The sequence below is a fragment of the Hoplias malabaricus genome, chromosome Y (genome assembly GCF_029633855.1).
Source record: "Hoplias malabaricus isolate fHopMal1 chromosome Y, fHopMal1.hap1, whole genome shotgun sequence".
Classification (NCBI taxonomy): Eukaryota; Metazoa; Chordata; class Actinopteri; order Characiformes; family Erythrinidae; genus Hoplias; species Hoplias malabaricus.
In genome coordinates, this window is record NC_089820.1 from 6,598,345 (window position 1) to 6,619,900 (window position 21,556).

Below are 21,556 nucleotides of genomic sequence, written 5' to 3' on the forward strand. Positions count from 1 at the left end.
GAGTCATAAGCTTTCAGAGGTGACTCAAGTGGTCAGTATCCTTTTCCAATGTTATATATAATAAAAAAACAGTAGCAGCTATCTTCTATAAAGTCTGAGTTTGATGCATAGATTTGTCTCTTCTTTCCTAGCTACACTAGCCTTGTAGCTCCAGTACAAAAGCAAAACTGTCATGGCTGATGGACCACATTTGAGCTAAAGGTGAGGAAGACTGTGTAAACTTGATTTTTTGCCAAACTTCCACTCCTCCCGAGCTCTGCAGTGATGTCTGGATCCGGTGTGATTTCACAGAGTTGCTGAACAGGGAGAATGTGATTGGTGGAGAAAGTGAGGTCTGACTTGCGGCAGTAAATCCTGCCTTGTCACGTCCCTGTGGCTTTTATGTGCTGGAGTAGGATGACTGACTCGCTCCTGAAATAGTCTTTCTCCTTCGCCCTGAATCAGAATGCTGAGGTACAAAGTATCTGTACATACACTTCCAGCTGGAAATAAAAGCCCTGCTGTTCTGAGATCAGCTTCCTATCCTTTTTCAATGTTTCTGGAGAGAAGTGAGCAGTGTACAGAATGGAATAAAAGACGAAGAGGAGAAAAAGAGGAAAATATCATGCAGAGAAGGCCACTGGGACCTTTCCCTGCTCTGGTATGCTTAGTTTAAGTCATGGGTTTATTATTAAACCAAGTAATATAATAAAACAGAATTGAACACTGCAGGGTTATAAATATTAAGTTAATAAATACAAATATTTATTATTTATAGTAAACATGTCTCAAAATCGTGAACAATTTTCCTACACTAGGTAAGATTGGGTATTTTTGCTCCTGGGCTCCCCCTACAGTTGCAGAGTATAATATACTTTCACAGCACAATCCTAAAAAAGGGGCATATACTGTTACAACTATTTTGAAAATTATGTGAATAACAGGAAAGCCTTGACATGTAAAGGAATATAGAGGGAGTCACCAATGCATTATACTAAAATTTTTAATGAAATAATTTTGAGAAAATTCAGCAAAATACCTGTTTCAGTTTGATCTTATAGAGAACTTTTGGCACAAAAACAAAAAAACACAACATAAACAGCAATAACAACAAGAAAAATAGCAGCTGTGAGGTGTTACCTGGCAGGTGGTAAAGGGTTTGATGCTCCACATGAACTGGGGCAGGTCCTGGATGGAGACCTGTAGACTGTAGGTGTTCCCTTTAAACAGCAGGGTCTTGGGTTCCTCCAGGAGCAGACCTCCTCTGCTGGTCTCCGCAGACACCACTCCCTGCACACAGAGAGATAAAAGGCTACCCAAGGCCAATACTTCAAAAGAACATCAGCACATCCAGCTCTGAGAGTTTCAGCAGCAGGGCATCCTGATTTACCATCTGAGAGCTTGAGCAGCCTGGCTTTCTTATGACCACTGCTGCTGTCTTTCCATCCTAATAAACACAGTCCAAAAATTTTAGCTCCCTTGTGTGATTTGTAGATGGGTCCAAACTTCGGTCACTTACACCGTTAACAAAACAGGTATGATGCGGAAAGAGTGTAAATTACTGAAGTATGGTCCTCATTGCTCACCGGCAGCTCAACATAGTCAAGAATTTAGAGAGAATTTAAAGTGTGTCCACATTAATCTCATTACAGAGACAGGGACAATAGTCTATTTATGAAGAAGGAGCAAAAGCATCAATGATCTTGACATATGGGAGAATGATACACATGAATAAACACATATGCAGTACTTGCCTTGCTATTAGAATTGAATTATAAGTAACAATGAAGAATATTTTATTTAAAAAAAAAACTCTTAACAATTAAATAATTAAACCAATCAAATAATGTGACCTGGTGGTGCTGCAGGGAATGTCACTGCCTCATAGCTCCAGGGTCCTGGGGTTGTGGGTACAAACACCACCTCAGTACCACTGCCTTTGAGGAGTTTGAAGTGTTCTCCACATTTCTGTATGGGTATCCTCCCACAGTCCAAAACACATGCTAATAGGTAGACTGCCTGTGCTATTTGCCTGCAAGTATGAGTGTGTGAGTTGACTGCGTGTGTTCCTGCTTTGGGCCCTACGATACTGGGGAGGCTCCATTTCAACCTGTACAGAAAATGTGAGTTATTAATGAATAAATAAATGTAATATAAAGGGTGGTGCAGCATGTAGTGTCGCAGTCACACAGCTCCAGGTGCCTGGAGGGTGTGGGCTTGAGTCCCGCTCCAGGTGACTGTCTGTGAGGAGTTTGGTGTGTTCTCCCTGTGTCTGCGTGGGTTTCCTCCGGGTGACTGTCTGTGAGGAGTGTGGTGTGTTCTCCCTGTGTCTGCGTGGGTTTCCTCCGGGTGCTCCGGTTTCCTCCCACAGTCCAAAAACACAAGTTGGTAGGTGGATTGGCGACTCAAAAGTGTCCGTAGGTGTGAATGTGTGAGTGTATCTGTGTTGCCCTGTGAAGGTCTGGCGCCCCCTCCAGGGTGTATTCCTGCCTTGTGCCCAATGATTCCAGGTAGGCTCTGGACCCACCGCGACCCTGAACTGGAAGTGGTTACAGATAATGAATGAATGAATGATACATGTATTATAATATCAAAAAGTCATAAATGGTAATGCATAGTTACTGCATAAGATGCATATACTAAATACTGCATAATTCACAGTGAATATTAAATAACAGGGTAGATGTAAGGCTGTTTCATAGTGCAAACTGACTATTAACAGAGTACTGAATTTTGACTAAATGCTTTTAAATCTCTGCATTAATAGAACTTGTCTTAGGAAGAGCAGATCTTTCTGATAAAAAGCAGATGAATTTGGGGCTGTTCACTGAAAGAAAAGCCTTGTAAAGAAAAGGAGAGAAGGAGGGAAAGAGGCTTCAAACAAAGCAGTTGGCTTGAAGCTCCGAGAAGAAAATTGAATTCAAATTGATTAAGGGCTGCTTTGATTTCAGACGGTGTGTGTGCGTGTGTGTGTGTGTGCGCTTGTGGTGAGAGCGCTCATGCACAGCTGTTCTGATTGATTGTGATGAGGATGTGAGACAGAAAAGAGGGAAAGGCAAAGAGAGAGAGACAGAAAGAAAAAACAAAGAAAGAAACATCGTTCACAGCGTCCTGAAGATCATCAGCTCACAATTAAAAATAAGGTGAGTTTTTTTTTCTACCACAGAACTCCCAGAATTGCTTTTGAGACTAGTCTTTTTCCATCCTTTTCACCCTTTACCTAATTTTCTCTTCAAATTATCGTCAGTCCCACTTCCACCCGTTAGCTAGGACCAACTTACTTTGAATGCCTGTGCATTTGGCCCATCAGCTGCCTCTCTGTACATACATATATTCCAGATTCCTGTAGGTTTTCAGCCAACAACTCCAAAGCCCTTAACACTGAAATCCTGTGATACAAGGAGGGTCAAACTACTCTCATTTCTCTTTTGAGGCAGGGGGAGGCATGGGGTGGATGAAGAAATTGAAGAACACAACGTGCAGATCAACAGAAGTTGTCATGAAACATTCAGCCTGGTGTCATTTATTTCTATTACAACAGAGAGAATAAAACTTAGAAAAAAAAAAGTAAATTTATTTCTGAGGCTGACTGAGGGCCCCCAACCGTAAAGAGCCTAGCTCCACCACTGACAGCTCCACCATTATTAGCTCTCTGACGCTCCTGCTGCCAACCTGCTTACACCCACCCCCCACCCCCCACAACAGACCAAGAAGAGGACAATTATGTTCTCTTTCAGATAAGGATAAGCTCCCAATGATAGGGCAAAACATCTCACTAACATCCTGGGAGTAACTGGCTGACAAGAAGTGTTGGCCTGATCATCAGGAGATTGTGAGTATGATCCCTGGTGACGCCTAAGCCATCCATAAGTGGGACAGCAAGAGAGCATAACTGTCCTCTCTTAGGATGGTCTCCCGTCTCCCTAGTCACTCAGCACAATGCTAGCCAAGGTAGGAATTGGAAATGACTCATAATATATATGAGCTTGTAAACGAACCTTAACCTGATTCGGACAATCTACTCTCTATTCTCTGTTTTAGTGCACCTTCAACTGCAATAAAGTATACTACAATATAATACACCAAGGTCGTAGGTTTGCCTGTTTTCTTTTCTTTTGTAGTTTTCTCTTTGCTCTGTGACAAAACGATAAGGGACTAATATACCACATATGCTATTCTATGTGCTTTAAAATTATTCAGAATAAAAAATTTAATTTAATTCATGAATTACAAACTAATGACTGACAAAGAAGTTGGCAGTTTGTTGTGCAGTTAATTTCCAAACCATGTTATTCTTAGCTACAGATGATTTTAGCCTGCTGTGTGCTGTGTGCCAAAGCCTAGCATTTTCATGAATGTTATTATGATAGACTCAATTACTTAGCAAACATGACTTTAAGTGACTTAAACATTTCTTTGAAAAATAGCTCCTTATGTCCACCTTTTTTACTTTTGCTGCCATCTTCACTCACTTTTGCACCCAAGTCTTGCACAGTAAGTCTCTCATATAACTGGAAAATTTTCCTTCCAGTTTTGGAGTTGCTAACAACCTCTAGGTTAATAAGACGTTGACAGATTTGGGTATATCTTTGGAGGGGATCAAATTATTGGTGGGGGCAATTCAATAATCGCTGGATATTGGTGGGAACACGTCACCTCCATCCATGCTAATCCTACACCCTTGTAACATACTAAAACGCACAGAAGAAAGACAAAGCATAATATCCACAAACTTGGCTAATTTACAAACATAACTTCTGGTTAAGACTGGTGTATATTTCCGCAGACAATGTGTATAAAGAGAAGTACATCTGCTGGGTTTTTTCTGTCTTTATTATCTGGGTTTGCTGATGTCTTTTGAACTAATTTTCTTATCCACATTTGCTCTGAAATTAATGGTATTAATAGTGACTTTGTCCCAAAGGTGTTTTGCTTTTAAAAACATTCCATGATAAAAACTTGAACACAACTTTAAGTTGTGTGTGATGCACTGTGATGGACCGGCGCCCCCTTCAGGGTGTGTTCCAGCCGATTTGTGACAATGCGAACTGACTGACTGGAATTTATGTGACTATTCCATTATTCCATTGGGTAGAGAATGATCTCCAGACTATGAATTATTGTTTGTTAGTTGAGGTGTTTAGGACATGAAAACAGATTCATCAAAGCATTTTCACTTTGTAAAAAATTATTGTGAAACCAAAACCTGTGAAACTTCTTAATCCCAGTTCCTGTCTCTTATTTGTGACAAAAATAAAACCTGTGGAAATATCTATTAAGTGTTTTTATGAAACAAACATGAGAAGAGCTTCTTTCTACATCAGTTATATAGCATTCATATGGGTATGGAACTGCTTAAATGTGGATCATGGAAATATTAAACTCATTTTGTCAGTGCTTGTCTCATGTTTGTGAGAGACCTGGTAAATTTGCGCTTAGAGTGAAAGAAGCATTAGTTTATGTTTTAATATGCTTTAAAGTCTTTAATTAATATTCTGCTTTTTAACAGAGCTCATACAGCATTGCACAGTGAACCAGGCCGGCCCCATTCCTAAAATTAAGCGCTATGTAACAGACTGACATTTCCTTCTGATCAGAGCCTGAAGTACTGTTTTTTTTGTGCGTGCGGGTCAGTTTAGGAGTAATCTGCTCAGATTGGTGTCAGACATAAGTCACATTACATAGAGAGTGTGAACAGCAGAACAAAACAAAAATCAGATTTACTCGCTGTGTGAACTTAGCTTTACATCCAGTACAATATTAATAAACAATAATGAACCTTTCATTTAGAAAATCTTCTCTCTTTTTTTGTAAACACTGAACTCAAAATCCACTTTCTGCTGTGGAATTGTTTTAATCTCATGATTTCTACTTACAATATATTATTTAAGGATTGACTTTGAACAAACCATCACAATAATCTCCCAATTTTTATGCATATGTCTGAGTATGAATCTGTGGCAGCTGTGCAATAAACGTATACAGTTCTACACAAAACCCAGTGTGAATACTTTTGACCTTTTTTGGTAAGTTATGATGTATGTTTTCATTTCATGTTCACTTATTATACACTGATCAGTCAAAACATTAACAGTACCTCTTTGTTTCTACACTCGTTGTCTTTCCTCTTAGCTCCACTGAGGGTACAGGTGTACGTAGTAGTTCTGCAGTTACATACAGTCCATCTGTTGCTCAGCATACATTTTTACCGTTATGATTTTAACCTATTACACAACAAGTGTTCACCTTGTTTTTTATGGTCAGAACCTCCAAGTGACCACCACACAGTAGGTAGACTTTGGCTGGACCATTCTCAGTGCTGTGGTGACAATGAAGGGGTGGTACACTTGGGAGGGGTTGAGGTGTCAGAACTAACAACCCAGCATCAGTACCTGACCTCACTAATGCACTCGTGGCAGCCATCAAAACCTCAAAACAATGTTCCAACATCTAATGTAAAGCCTTCTTTAAAAATAGAGGAGGTTACCACTGCAAAGAGGTGACAAACTTTAGGGCAGCATCTTGAGAGCTGATCTTGGTATAGGTTTTTTTCCTTGTTGTTCTGGAACCAAAAATAAGACCCCAGGCCTGTGGCTGAGGACTTTTGCCGCTGACATCAGAGTAACTCAGAAAACCACAAATTTTCACACCTTTCGCAGTGCAAACATGTTTCTAGTTTCCAACTTAACACCTTTATCATATTACCTTATACATTTTTTTTAAATAGTTAACTTATTTGTGATTTATACACTTGTATAGACTAAATATTATATATTGTTATATTATATTATACATTATATTTTTGTGTCAAAATTATTACAAGTATAAATTCATATTCACTGAAAAATAAAGTACATCTGTAAAGTGTAGCAGCTCTTAAACCAGTCACAGTCCAATTAATTAAAATATGCTAATAAGCAGAATATAGCCACAGAACAGACATGCACTAACCTAGTGTACAGTTTGAACCGTGCACTTAGCTGTTTGCTAAATTGATAATAAATTAGTCAAATGACAATGGCTTTATAAACTGATTCACACCTCAGGTGCCAAAAGGTACCTAATGCACCAAATAAGAAAGAACACAAAAAAAGAACTGGAACCCAGAGTGTGTTAATTCCATAAAGGCAAACTTTTTAGGTTGAAGTAACAATGCAATGAATATGAAGCTGACACTAGCTTCTTACCTGATGGTTATATTTCTAATGATGTTGCTAGAAATATTATGATAATTATTTCAAACCAATCACAGCCAAGGGAAGACTCAAAATGCAGTGACTAGGAGTTCTATCACACAATAAGAAAACACCACTTTCAAACTTAAGCTTAAGTCATTACTTTTCAAGTATTTATAGTTATTAACATTCATTTAAGTGTTTTACCTTTTAAAAAACATATTAGATATTAATAAGAATGCACCTGTAAATAAAATGCAGGAGACAACACTAGACAAATTCCAAATGCTACATAATGCCACATAAATAATTTTTGTTTCCATCAAATGTGTACTTTACATTTGAGCAAAAGTTAAAGGTGGTTTCAGTACCTCTGTGAAGGTGAATGTAGGGGAGGGGGCTTCTGGGAAGTGGTTTTACATCCGTTAAGTGTCTACAGAACACAGATCTGTTAAACCTCAGATTAAACAACCTCAATTCAAAGGATGATGTTTTCTCCAGTGGTTTTCTTCACAGGTGAGTTCCACTCATTCAAAATCTATTTATAACAGTACAATCATGGAACATGTAAATAATAATAATAAATAAATATACGAACATATATTTAAAACATTAGAAAAGAAAGTCTACATTGTAACTCTGAATGGAACAATTGTTCCACTGTCGGACCACAACAAACCCACAGCCCTGCACTGGGGGATGTGTGATTGAAAGTCAAACAGTTGCCATCACTGCTATTGTATAATAACTAAATTTACTAAGCTGGAATATGTTGCTTAAATTTGCACATGTGTGTCTTTCATATAAGTCCTTGTCCTTATATAAGAAATACAAGAGTAAACAAGCCCACTAAATCAGTGAACAGAGGAGATATTTCGACACCCGTTAGGAAGACTACATTTGAATGCAGTACATACTGTATTGCTCTGTTTTATCTCATTTAAAAATCATGGCTAAAACACAATAAAGTAAACTACAATAACATTTAGCATCAGGCTTTGTTTTCAAATAATGCACCAGAAGTTTTAACCCCACAATTAAATTTGATTTCACTTTGTTAACATTTTGTTGTTCTAATGTTTCTGTGTATTTTCAAGAGGCTTTGCTTGGGACAGGCTGCCATTGTAAATAAGAAGCTGTTCATAAATAAATAATAGTTAAATAATAATAATAATAATAATAATAATAATAATAATAATAATAATAAAATTACTTACTGGTAAACATCACTCTTAAATTCCTCTGCAATGATAAACCATTGCTCATGAAACCCTATGCAATTTGAAGTACTGTTTGAACTGAATGCTTTCATTCAGTTTTTTAGAATCTCACTTAAGATGGCCAAATTCCCCATGTAGTCCACTTCACAAGGAACCACTGGGGTGATAGGAATGCGCCTTATAAATTGCCTTAGATTAAAGTATGTTTCATGTTGTATATATGAATATCTTTGTCCTTTTGCTTTTGCACTAGGACTACAGTTGAAGACTAGCTAAACTGGCTAAAGTGACCGTTTGATTGGTGTCATATTTACTTTTGGTTTCAGTACATTAACATATGATCTAAGTCTTTAAATGCTAAATAAACATGAACACCTTAACATTTTCATTACAGCAGACTTCATTTTAGGTACTGGGTAACAAACAAAGAAAAATCCAGTATATGTAGTAATGTCTACACACATTTAGGTGTGATGGAAAATTCAAATAAGAGGCCAGAGTATGTGTAATGGAAAGCCAAGATGGGCAGTTTTTTTTTCTTTTTTCCATTCCAGCCTAAAAGATACAGCAGTAGCACGTTGCATAATTTGAAATGGAGCAAAAAATACATTACTAACTCGGCTTTCACATTTAATGTGGCACTATCAAGAGGCCAAAGTGGTCATATTAAAAATAATTCTTCAGCTTGGGGGATGCTATCATGCCACATATAGCAGCCTTGAACATAAATTTATTCAAGAATTTACTGTTCAACATAGATACTCAGTATCAGCCCGCTGTTTATCCCCTTTCAGCTATGAACATCTTTTCCATATTAAAATCTTTGGACGCCTTAAAGAGGACACAGGTCAAACTTGGAGAGACGGCCAATGTAACATGCGGGATGCCATATCATCAGAAAATCTACTGGCTGAGGATGGGTGACGAAGCCCGGCCCAAACAGTTAATGGTCACAAGTCTGAAAAACAACGGTGAATTATCCATTCTTCAGCCCATTGACACTAACCTGAAGGGCACTATGTCGGGGAGGTTAATCACCTTGACGATATTGAGTGTGACTAAGACAGATCTTTGCATTTACTTCTGTGCTTCATATGACCAGACCCTGGTGTTTGGAGAAGGGGTGGAGCTCTACAGTGAGTATGAACAGATCTGGTGAAATATTCTGGATATTCAGGATATTCTGATAAACGTAGAACATCAGATTTTGATAATAACACATTCAAGAAGTTTACAAGCAGTTAACTAATACAGGGTTCATGAGCATGGAACTAAATTACTGCCAAAGGTCTGTGTACCTTCTGTTCATTCTTTTTCATTTTAAAAACAGATATAAAAGAAATGAAAAATGGATGGTTATTTGGTTTTAATTTCATACTCCAAATCCATGATGTAAAAATTAAAATTTTTTTAAATCAAAACATAAATTTGCAAAGAATAAGACACGGTCCGTCTTTTTAGTTTTTCAAAACATAAATTTAACATCATCGTCAAGGAAACTCAAGGCACGTAACTACAAGGTGCTCTTGTATGTTTACTGTTTTCAGAGCTGTTAGTAAGCAGGATGGCTTTAGAACCACACTCTGAAGCAATTGAACACATGGCAAGAAGGGACAGTCATCTCTGGCCATTTCACGTTGTTATGGAGAAGAAAGCTTTCAAAAATAAATAAATAAATAAAATTAAATTTTTATAGTCTCTTTTTAACTGTAACTTTAGACAAAAACAGGTGAAATATCTGGATAAAGCTACACCACCATAGGTGGAGTGTTTTTATTTTTCAGTGTTTTATACAACATCTCAATTACATACAGCACTCATTTAGATGTTTATATAGAAATATATGTTTTCCACATTAATGACAAAGCAAATCCTTTTTTGTATTTTATCAATAATATATTATTTTGGTTAATAAAAATATAATTTTTTTTGCATTTTTTGCAACACTGTTAGCCACAGTGATATTAACGTATACATACTTCAGGACAGTGTAGGAATAGGGAAAGCCTGTTATGAACGAAGCCTGTTCATAACAAACTAAACTGAAAACTACACTGAACTAAAATAATAGCTGAGCAATTTTTGTACTCTAGAAAACATTTTAACTGTGACTTTTTTAATGTTACTAATGTAGAAAAAACATTATGTAGAAATACTTATAGTTCTGTATCTATAAACATGTGATTCAATGCTGTATGTAATAAAGGCCTCATTAAAAATGTATCAAACCACTCACTCTCTGGTGTTGTGGCTTTTATAATCCAGAGATCTCACCCATTTTAATGTAAAGATAAAAATTTACAAGTTAAAGTTGATCAATATAAATATTAGAATATAAAACATTCTGAAAAATATAATTTAAACTTTTAAAAGTCAGATGAAAAAACTTCAGTGTTTTAGCTCCATCCATGAGTCATCCAGTAACAAGACTTCGCTTTCCTGTTGCTTAACAACAGCGAATAAATTCTCCACAGTCAAAAGGTCTTGAAGCAGAGCTCTTAAAAACACATTTTTAAGTATATATTTAAGATTTTTGATTATTTTAAACTGCACAATATGGGACCATTTTTCACCAATTTATAGTTGCAGGATAAGGGTGGACATGCACAGAGAAAGCGCCCTTGAAACACCATCATATAATCTGTTTTTTTTTTTTTTTTGAGTATGCCCTCTTCATCATATGAAAAATCAGATGACTACGGATAAAACTCTGATTATGATCATATTATTGTTATACATGTAAACTCATCCTTAGTCTTTGAGTCAGGATGAACAAATGCAGCTTTTTCCCTTTAGCCTCTGAGGATGAACAGCAGCAGGAAGACCAAACTAGTAACTACAATCAAGGTATAAGCTTTGGATTTACTTCAAAAGGAATTAAGCAAGCAAAACAATATATTATACTGCCTGTATAACACATTTTATCTATCTATATATATTTATCTACCTATCTATATAAAAGTTTCATCATACAGTTTCAAAGAATGTAGCAAAGGAAAAGGCAACTATGCTTTTTCTAGATTTTAGCCATAAACTTCAGTATTTTAATTCTGAGTACTTATACATGAATTATTTTAACAAAGTAGCATGAGTATGAATTTAGGCTACTCTACAAGTACCCTAACAGATCTTATTAATGCGGTCAATCTACTAACCTTGTTAATGTGGTTGGAAAAGTGGCACAATCTGCAATACATTTCCTGTTGTGTTTTTTAGTCAGTCATGGACACCCAAAGCAGAAAAATCAAAATCACACGGACTGCAGTGAAGGTAACATGGCCTTACCTTTCAACAGTGGTTATAGACAATTTTGGATACATGACCCTGGTAACTTCAGAAGAGGGTGACATTATATTGCCTTTATTATGCACTTATTAATATATATAATATATATATATACGCTGTAACTATTCATTACTATTTTATTATTATTAAAATGTAAGTATCGGGAATCAAGCCAATGGCTAATATTTAATTAGTCAATATATATTTTAAATAATTAACTGCTTATTAAACTTGATTAAACAGTAATATGAATAAACAAAGCCTTTTTTCACTCTTACATCATAATTTTCTGGAATACATTTTAGATATTTATTTTTGAGGCCTTATTGGTTGTATGATAGAATCAATATCTGTGAGTAATAAAAGTAAATTAAGTATTTTCAAAACTTACTGCCCCACTACACATTAGGTTTTACACTACAATTTTGGTATTTGTTTTTTTTTAAGTATATACCAGCTCTCTAATATTCAGCAATAAAAGGTGTCTGCTTAACCTCATAAAGCAGTAAGTAGAGTGAAATAAACTTTTCCAGGGATCTTTCTTTTTGTAGGTTTGAGCCCCTTGCAGTCACAGGCAGACAACAATTTAGAATAATACAAGAAATATGTGCTAATACAGGCATTATAAAAGCATTGAAATGGCCAATACTGAAGTGTTGACCAGCTGCCCACTGTTATCATGAATCCTCCACTGGTCTTACTCAAACTTTATATTTTTCTTTTTCTTTATTTTTGGTCAGATCACAGTTTGCAGGGAGAACATTTGATCATTGCTATTGTGAAGAGCATTGGCTTGGTGATGATGATGCTGACCATTATCATTATCCATGTGAAGACCAGCGTGAGACGTGGGAGGAAACCCAAATAAGATGTGATGTTAATCAATTCCAGACTATTTGTGAAGGACATATAATAATACACCATATTTCAAAATTTTGTACATATTTGTGTGCAAATGTATACACAATTCTGGTCAAACATCATCCATTTAATTGATTTTATAAGTGAAAATAATTTAACAGCAAGCAAACAGAGAACAATTTCATTTATTTGCAAGCTGTGAAAACTGGAAAACAAAAAGAAATCATGTTTTTAAGTGGGGGAGAGAAATGTATAAAGTGTATAGAGTGATGCTGACCTGAAAGGCATGAGGCGTGTCATCTACGCAGTATACTCTAATGCTGTAGCTCAGGGACGAAATCTCCAAATTCCCAAATACTGCGATCTTCAGCCTCTTGGTGGCAAGTTGGGTCAGTGGCTCCCCAACCAGAGCAAAGGAACCAGGCTCATCCAGCAACAGGTGGCAGCTATGAGCATCCAGCAGACAGTAACAGGATGTTGACTCGTCCTCCACTGACATCACCTCCTGCACAGGAGAGAGGGTGACTAGTGTCTATTATAGATGTGATGTTATTCATATAGTATATAATGTACACAAATCCAAGGACATGGGTTTCTATATTTTTGCCTAAGGAAAAAAAAATATAATAGCAATGTGATAAATCCTGCCCCAAATTATAAAATTAAAATGAAAAAAAAAAACAAAAAAACTGTGCTTTAAATTTTGCTAAATATTTGCAGTGTGTTAAAAGGAATGAGTTGCACCATAAAAACGGAACTGCTGATTACAGAAATACAGACAGGAATCTAATGGTTCTGTGGAGGGATTTATATGGTGTTATATTTGAGCCAGAACTAATTATATTCATGATTGTTTTCATGTTTTTATTTATTTATTTTGTTCATCAGCTTGAGCAAAAATATTGAAATCCAAATATAAAAACTTATTTATGCAAGCAATTTTTTACTTTAAGTGCCTTTAGCTCCAGTTTCAGATATGCAAATATACATTTCGCTTACAATTTGTACAATTTCAGGGCTACGTCTACAAGTCTGCATTTCACCATTGATATGTGCCAAATTAAAAAATATGGCACTGCTGCCAGAATCACTAAAAGTCTAAAATGAAATCCGTAACTAACTTGTATAGTCTGAATTGTCAGTGAATTTCTGTTTGTGAACTTGGAAGTAAAGAGAATTATTTTATCCATGATCTCTGTGATGTGTTCATTCTGATTAACTCACACAGTTGTGTCTCACTTCTCAAACTTTTGACAGGGTGGTTCTGATTTCAAATTCATAATCGTACAGCTTTGTGAAGCGTTTGAAGCTGGCAAATATGCTCACTTCCAAGAAGTGATTCATGGACAGTGTTCACTCTTATGGGGGTTTTGGATAAAACTATTAATTAATTCATTCATGTGCTGTAACGGCTTCATACTGTTCAGGGTCATACTGGTTCTGGATCCTACTTGAAATCACTGTGCGCAAAGCGTAAACACCCTGGAGAGGACACCAGTGCATCACATGACAACGCACTCTCTCAAACGTATGAACAAATTTCACACAACATTCATCTCTAGTTATATAATTCTGTCTTTTACATTCAAGTCATCATTCAAGATCAAGTGCCTATGAGATTTTCAGTGAGGACCCTGGAGCTGTGTGACAATGACACTAAATGTTATGCCACAATGCCACCTGGTTTTGGCCCAAACTGTAAATTGTATTAATCAATCTATTTAAAAAAAAAAAAGACAACTGCATTTTAAAAATAATAATAACATTCTACATTTCTTGAGCATTCAAAACATCATTGATCCCCAAGTACCAGTGAGATTTTCAGTGAGAACAAACAGCATATCGACCCTCGGTAGTGAGAATAATCGAGAGTTAAGTGCCCTAAACCTATTATGTGCCCTATTGTGTACATGTACAGTTATGTAAGACTACTACAGGGTCAGTTATATAAAAGTGAACTACAGAGAAAATATACCAACAAACACTCCTTCCATCTAGAACACTGCATGTCACTTGGAGATGTATGTGCTGCTCATCCTAAAGTGACATCTGTCTGTGACATGCCGCTGAGTGGTGCTGCTGTCCTTTTACAAGTGTCCTCTGTACAAGTGGTGCTCTCCTTATTACTTGAAATTGCAGTCCTTGTGCCAGAGTTTTGAAGGGCTTCCTGTGATCATTGCTCATCTTCTGATGTTTGTGTTTTACAGAGGGTACACAATATAATGGAAACATTGAGCATTTCCCTACACGCATTGGGCATAATATCAGCTTCATTGACTATGTAGCTGCACTTTGTAGGAGTACAGTTACGGACTGTGGCACATCTATAGCAGCACAGTTTATCTGCACTCCTCTGTCCTGTATGTCAATGATCAGGACGCCCACAGGAGCAGCACTGAGCAGGCCATATTTGGACAAAACACCATTCTAAGCATGGCCCAAACACCAGCATGCTAGTGACATGTTAGTGGGTGTGTACAAGTGGTTCAAACCCAGAGGTGCTATCTGAGTTTTAAACACTGGGTACACTTAAAGGCCACTTTTCTTTATTTATATTCAACTCTTAGGTACTCAGCCATATTTCAATCTTCATATATACACATTATCCCTGTTTATATATATTATATTTTTGTTATAAAGCACTTTAAATTACCCATGAGGGTGAAATATATAATATAAAGGATCATGTTTTGCCCTTATGTATGTTGTTTGTTTATATGCTGTTGTCTGTAAAAAACAATCAGTTATTTTGCATGAAACCTCACAATGTAAAAGTGAGCATAGCTGTAAAGGATGTATGAATACTACTCTCAAATGAAGGAAATGAAACACACGTGGGTTGCACTGTAGGTAGTGTCACCAACAGACAGCTTCAAACCCTCGAGTCATGCTCTGTGAGGAGTGTGGTGTGTTCTCCAATTGTCTGCGTGAGTCTCCTCTGGGTTGTACAGTTTCCTCCCACAGTCAAAAAACACCTACACATTCACTTAACTCTTTCTCAAATTTATATCTGGATGCAACTTATTTAATTTCCTGAAAACATTAAATTCAAAGAGTCACTTTTTTTTTAGTGTATAACATGCTGATAGGTGGACTGTCTGTTCAAAACTGATGTGAGAATGTGAATGACTGTGTGTCTGTGATGGACTGGTACCCTGTATCTTGCGCCCAATGATTTTAAGTGGCTGTGGACCCACTGCAACCCTTAACAAAAATGAATGAAAATGAATGAATGAGGAGGAATGTACATATTTAATGGCATACTTTATATCTGAATCTGGCAGCAGTGTAACAGTATTGCCAAAGGTTGCATGTTTCAACCTTAAACAAAAACCCCTGCCTGGGAATGTACCAAATATAAGTGAAATACCAATCAGCAGATCCAAAGGAGGAGCTGAATGCACTAAACCTCCACATTTATTTCTGTAACACATCTGTTAATAGGCAGAATTTATTTTGGCTTAAATCTAACTAGATTTGAATCCAGCATGAATCTGCAGTCTGTGAATTAAAGTTTTATACAAAATAAATCCTACAGTTACGTAGAATTAGGTAAATCTAATTAGTAGGTGACTGGCCTAAGGAATTCTGTGTAGTTATGTATTGTCTTCCTGACCACAGTTATCAACTGTAACAGTCACCATTCCATGAAAACTAATATTTACATGGCTGTGGATGTACCCTGAAAAGACAAAATATTTTTACCATCTGCCCAATATGCAGTTGGTGGAGGAAGCCTGAAAATATGGTACTCCTCTCTAATGCCTTGGGACTGGATGAGAAATGCTAGGAAAATATTCAAAGCAGGGATGAGTAAATTTAGTCACAAGCCCCAAAAAATTCTGTTTTAGTTGTGGATTGTTGTACTTACTTTGTTTAATTTTTAATTTTTCCCCTTTCTGTAAACACTGTGGTGGTACCGTCAATCTTACATATTCGCTACTTTGATCAGGGAACATGATTGTACCTTATTCTGTTAGAACTGTAGATTTTAAAACTGTGTTGATTTCATATGCCTCATTTCATCATCAGGACTTATTTTATGTTCTTTTATTTTACTCAGTTCCCTAATGAAAGCTTACAAAAATTACCCTCTCCTTCTGGAGAAGAGAATGTAATGTACCTTTTGGGAACAAAACTGAACTTTAAAACAACTGTTGTACCTTTAAAGGTACATTTACACTGTGTGTACATTTAGTGACAACAATGTACTTTTACCTGAGTGGGTATAAAAGATTCAGTTTTGAATGTAAAATTTACATCATGTTTAAAATGGCCAATTTCCCAACTTGTAGCCATTTAAAAATAAAAGTAAACAATAATAATAATAATAATAATAACAATAATTATTATTATTATAACAACAACAACAACAATAATAACAGTAATAAAAAAATAAATAATAATAATAATAATAATAAAAACAACAAATGGATAAGCTAATCTGTTTAAACTATGTCTTTGCACAATCTATATATTAAAAAAAACTACCGTTATTGATAGTAATTTGCATTTCAACCCCGTCCCAGTCATAGGTACTGGGGGCATACGGAAAGACAGAGAAGAGAAAGAAAGTTGCACTACCATGGCATCTTCTTTTGTGTAAAAGAGTAGTCAGGCTGCCACTGGCAGGAAGATCTCACTAAACTCGTTAAATTCACTGAGAACTGCCCTACAATCTCCAAGGTCAGGTCTCCAATGGCTGCACAGACATATCGATATAATGCAGCACTCTTTTCCCTCTAGCTCGCTTCTGTGTGAGACTGGAGCTTTTCAAAGCGACATACATTTCAAACAGAGTGACCTCGGGAGAGGCCGGCCTTTTGTGATCTGATGAAAACGAAAGAGGGTATTGTATACGATGGACAGACTTGAGCGGAGAGAGCCAAGAAGAAAGGATAGCATTAATGCGGAGTGAGGTCAAGTAGCAGCTGTTTACAGAGGTGACTTGACACCGCCACTGGCCTTTTCTGTTTTACCCGAGGAGCTCATTGATTTATCCTCAAATTTTCTCATCCTGACGTTGACTTGTCCTCGAGTAATGTTACACCCCTTGCTGTGCTTAGAACACAAAAAGTCAGGCTCTGCCCTGCTTGGCCACGGTTGCTATTGGAAGTGATTACAAGTCTAAACAATTGAAGGAAAAGAAAGATCAGTCCAAGCCTTATCCAGCCCACCTTCCATTTGCATGATCTAAAACATGTACCCTCGTACATTTAGTCTAATTTTATATGAAAGCTTTCCAGTATTTCAGAAACAAGTGTGCTTATTTGATTGCTTTTTTATTTGTGTGCTTAGTTAAAAAGTGTGCTTTTTAAACTATTTATAAAATAACTGTCAGTTAATTTATTTTTATTCAATTGTCAGTTTATAATTTTTTCATCATATCTTATTCTTTTTGTCCTTATGTTTTTGCTTTTGGCTTAATTTTAGACTTAATATAAATAAAGCACTTTGAAATGCTTCGTATATGAACGTTTGTTTATTATGTAAATGATTAATTAGATTGAATGGAAACTTCATATATTCAAAAGTTGGAAAAAATATTGGAAAAAAAGGTTGACTGCGGTTTTTGATGCTGAACATGTTCAGTAATGTAAAGTCCATTTAATGATAATAATAATAATTTGCCCTGTGAAAGACTGGCGCCCCCTCCATGGTGTATTCCCGCCTTGCACTCAATGATTCCAGGTAGGCTCTGGACCCACGGTGACCACAGACAAAGAATGAATGAATGAATGAATGAATGAATAATGCATTTTTTTAAATATATAGAGCATTTCATAAATCCAAAGAGCTTACTAAATAAAAAAAACAAAAATTAAAAAACACCACAGCTTCTTTGTTTGTTTTATTCTTTTTTTTATCTATTTCCTTTTGACAGCTCAACATTCTTTCAGACCCAGGGGTCTTCTTTCCTTGAAATATACACATACACCTGATTATTTTCCTTATTTCTTAGTACTGTTTAAATAACGGGGACAACAGTAGCCTTGCATGGTCCAGTGATCCATTATTTCTACCTATTTACATTTGTGTTTCCCCTTTCTTACTCAAGAACACTCTTACTCAAAGCCTGTGTCCTCAGAATTATCCCGACATTGAATAACAATTGAATAAAGTGGAAATGAAATAATTAATGACATTACTGTAACAGTATTCCAAAGCATCAAATCTACTAACTAGAATTCTCAGGGTAAAGCACTGTGCTAGAAAAGCATGCGACTGTGTAATCTTCAGGGATCTGAGAGAGATCCAAGAATAATCACAAGCAATTAATATCACACTAAGGCGAGTGTGTGAAAGTCACTCTGTAAACAGGAGAGCAGGGTCTTGTTAAGCACAAGAGACAAGCCTTCGATTTAGTGCTGAGTGAGTGACCGGGTCAGGAGCCATAGCCTTGGTATGATTCTCTTCCCAACTGCCTCACGTCGCTGGTCATTTCAGCTTGTCTTTCCTTAGTGGAGGTGGATCGATACAGGCCATGTTTGACCGTCCCTGTGGCCTCACGGTCACCTCTGTCCAACAGCCCTGCGGCTTCCTGCAGACTGTAATTGTTTGTTCTTTTTTTTTCCTCACTCTGCCTTCCATTTCCTCTCGCCACCACAGGGCATCCTCAGCTGACACAATGCAGCAGCATTTGAAAACAGCCTGGCATTTATATCCAATGCTGTGAAAAAGTATTGGTCACATGTAATTGTTTTAGACTAGTCAATAGGTTTGACAGATCAAAAGAAAAATAAATAAATTAATAATAATTAAAAAAAAAATTCCTTTCTCACCAACTGACCATGTGAGAAATATAACTGTTAACCAGTCAACCAATTTACCATTTTCATTTGGGATCAGTTAGATTAGGCAAGTTCAAAAGCTTGATTACAGCCAGTTGAACCTTAATGCCTCTTAAAAAGTACCTTTCCAGTAATGAGTAATGTTTTGTAGACAAGAAGCAAGATAACATCTTCCTGCAAAAGTTTATGAAATGCATCAGCCCAGAGAGAGGGCGGCACGGTGGTGCAGCAGGTAGTGTCGCAGTCACACAGCTCCAGGGGGTTCGTGTGGGTTCCCGCTCCGGATGACTGTCTGTGAGGAGTGTGGTGTGTTCTCCCTGTGTCTGCGTGGGTTTCCTCCGGGTGCTCCGGTTTCCTCCCACAGTCCAAAAACACACGTTGGTAGGTGGATTGGTGACTCCAAATTGTCCGTAGGTGTGAGTGAATGTGTGTTTGTCTGTGTTGCCCTGTGAAGGACTGGTGCCCCCTCCAGGGTATATTCCCCGCCTTGCGCCCAATGATTCCAGGTAGGCTCTGGACCCACCGCGACCCTGACTTGGATAAGCAGTTACAGATAATGAATGAATGAATGAATCAGCCCAGAGAGGCTTACGAACCAATTTCTATGGATTCTCTAAGAATACTTTCCTCTTCAAGAAAATGCTGCTGGAGTACTTTTGTCTTTGATCTGAAGCTGTGAAGCTCAAATGCAATTGTGTTTTACAGGAAAAATAATGACCCTAAGTACCAGAGCAAGTGCCCCTATAAAGTGGTAAAAAAAGGAAGGTTTCAGAGTAGTCTAGTTATAGTCCTGCCCTGAACTCTATAGAAATGCTGTGGGTGGACCTTAAATGGGCAGCTTATGCTTGGCCTTAAATCAAGGGCCAAGTAGGATTCCACAGGGTATGAGAGTTTCAATACCTTTCTGAAGGGTTTTTTTTTTGTGTGGGTGTGTTTTCGCATGTTCTCCTAATCCTACTCAAGCTCCATGCATGAAGATAAGGTAAGATAACATGTTAACACTTATAAATCATTTAGTGTGACTAATTTACTTCAAGGTAGGGCACCAGGCGGAGGTGAATACTTTCTGACAGCACTGTAGCTAAGTCCTGTGAATGATGCCAGCCAAGAATTTGGCTTTAAAATCATGAGTTAATGGGTTTCATCCAAGCCTGTAAATTCCTGCCACTGTTAATTATTGAGCAGTTAACTCAAAGTTGTCCCTTGGGGTTTATCCTTCAGCTGGCTCCTGTAGGTCACATATTACTGTAGGCCATCACTCATAAGGCAGCGTAACACCTGTAAGCCTTTAATGGCGACTGACATAAACCTACATGAAAGGCATATTGCAACAAGAATCAATAATAACACCTTGTAAGTTGAATTTGCCAAAATAAATCTTTATTACAGCTAACTCTTGCTGGAATACACCTTTACGGATATTAATGTACGTTTGTCATGAACGATCAGTTGTCATTCAAGGTTTATGCAGGTGTCATGTAACCTTTTGAACGATGACTTACCGTAAAGTGTTAGAGACCCTGTCTTCATATTACAAAGTGGGACTCTATTACAGTAGACTTAAATAGACAAAATATATATCATCATAATTATTGGTATTATTATTATTTTAAACAATAACCTGAACTAAAGATTTAGTCAAGAGCAACTACGAGAGAGAAAAGCACGACAAATCTGTAGAGCATTGCTATCCACGCTCATCTGAATTTCAAATACGGCGAAGGTCAAGAGAGGAGAGATGAGTTCTGTACCTCCCACTTGTTATCCTTGGTCTGTCTCTTGAGCTGAATGTTCCAGTTTTCGGTGCTGACCTCAGCGCAGTGGGCTATCGTCATGGCGACGGGAGAGGACAGGCTCAGCCCCGGGGGTCCGTATGTGACCTCAGGCCCTAGCAGGATCTCACACCTCTCTTCTGAAGGAGCACTGTGGAGATACAGAAAAAGTGGAACTTTTACAAGCTCTTGACAAACTTTGGAAACAAAAAATTCAATACCAAACGAGTGGAGTAGATATGTACGAGGGGTATAAAGCCTCCTAGCATTGGGCTGAGGAGCAGGAGAGTGATGGAGCACCATTCAGTACTGGAATAGGTCAAGGGCCAGAACCACTCACCCAACATCAGTATCTGACTTCACTGTTTTTGTGGAGGAAAGCAGTCAAATCCACATTGTGAATGTGCCAGGAAGTGAAAAGCACTCAGCAAATCCTGAGCCAGTGGTTGTCATTGTGAGCTGAGTTTGAGGTT

The 21,556-nt window shown here is 37.2% G+C and overlaps 1 protein-coding gene across 3 annotated transcripts in view; it reads right to left on the reverse strand.

Moving 5' to 3' along the window:
• The window catches only part of LOC136678653 (netrin receptor UNC5D-like), a 241,458-nt gene that overhangs the window by 10,429 nt on the left and 209,473 nt on the right, over window positions 1–21,556 (reverse strand). For all 3 annotated transcript variants that reach the window (XM_066656735.1, XM_066656736.1, XM_066656734.1), the window contains 3 exons: window positions 21,063–21,234; window positions 12,798–13,025; window positions 1,120–1,269 (listed from right to left, as the gene is read on the reverse strand). In XM_066656735.1, coding sequence (XP_066512832.1) covers window positions 1,120–1,269; window positions 12,798–13,025; window positions 21,063–21,234 — 550 coding nt within the window. The remainder of the gene's footprint in view (window positions 1–1,119; window positions 1,270–12,797; window positions 13,026–21,062; window positions 21,235–21,556) is intronic.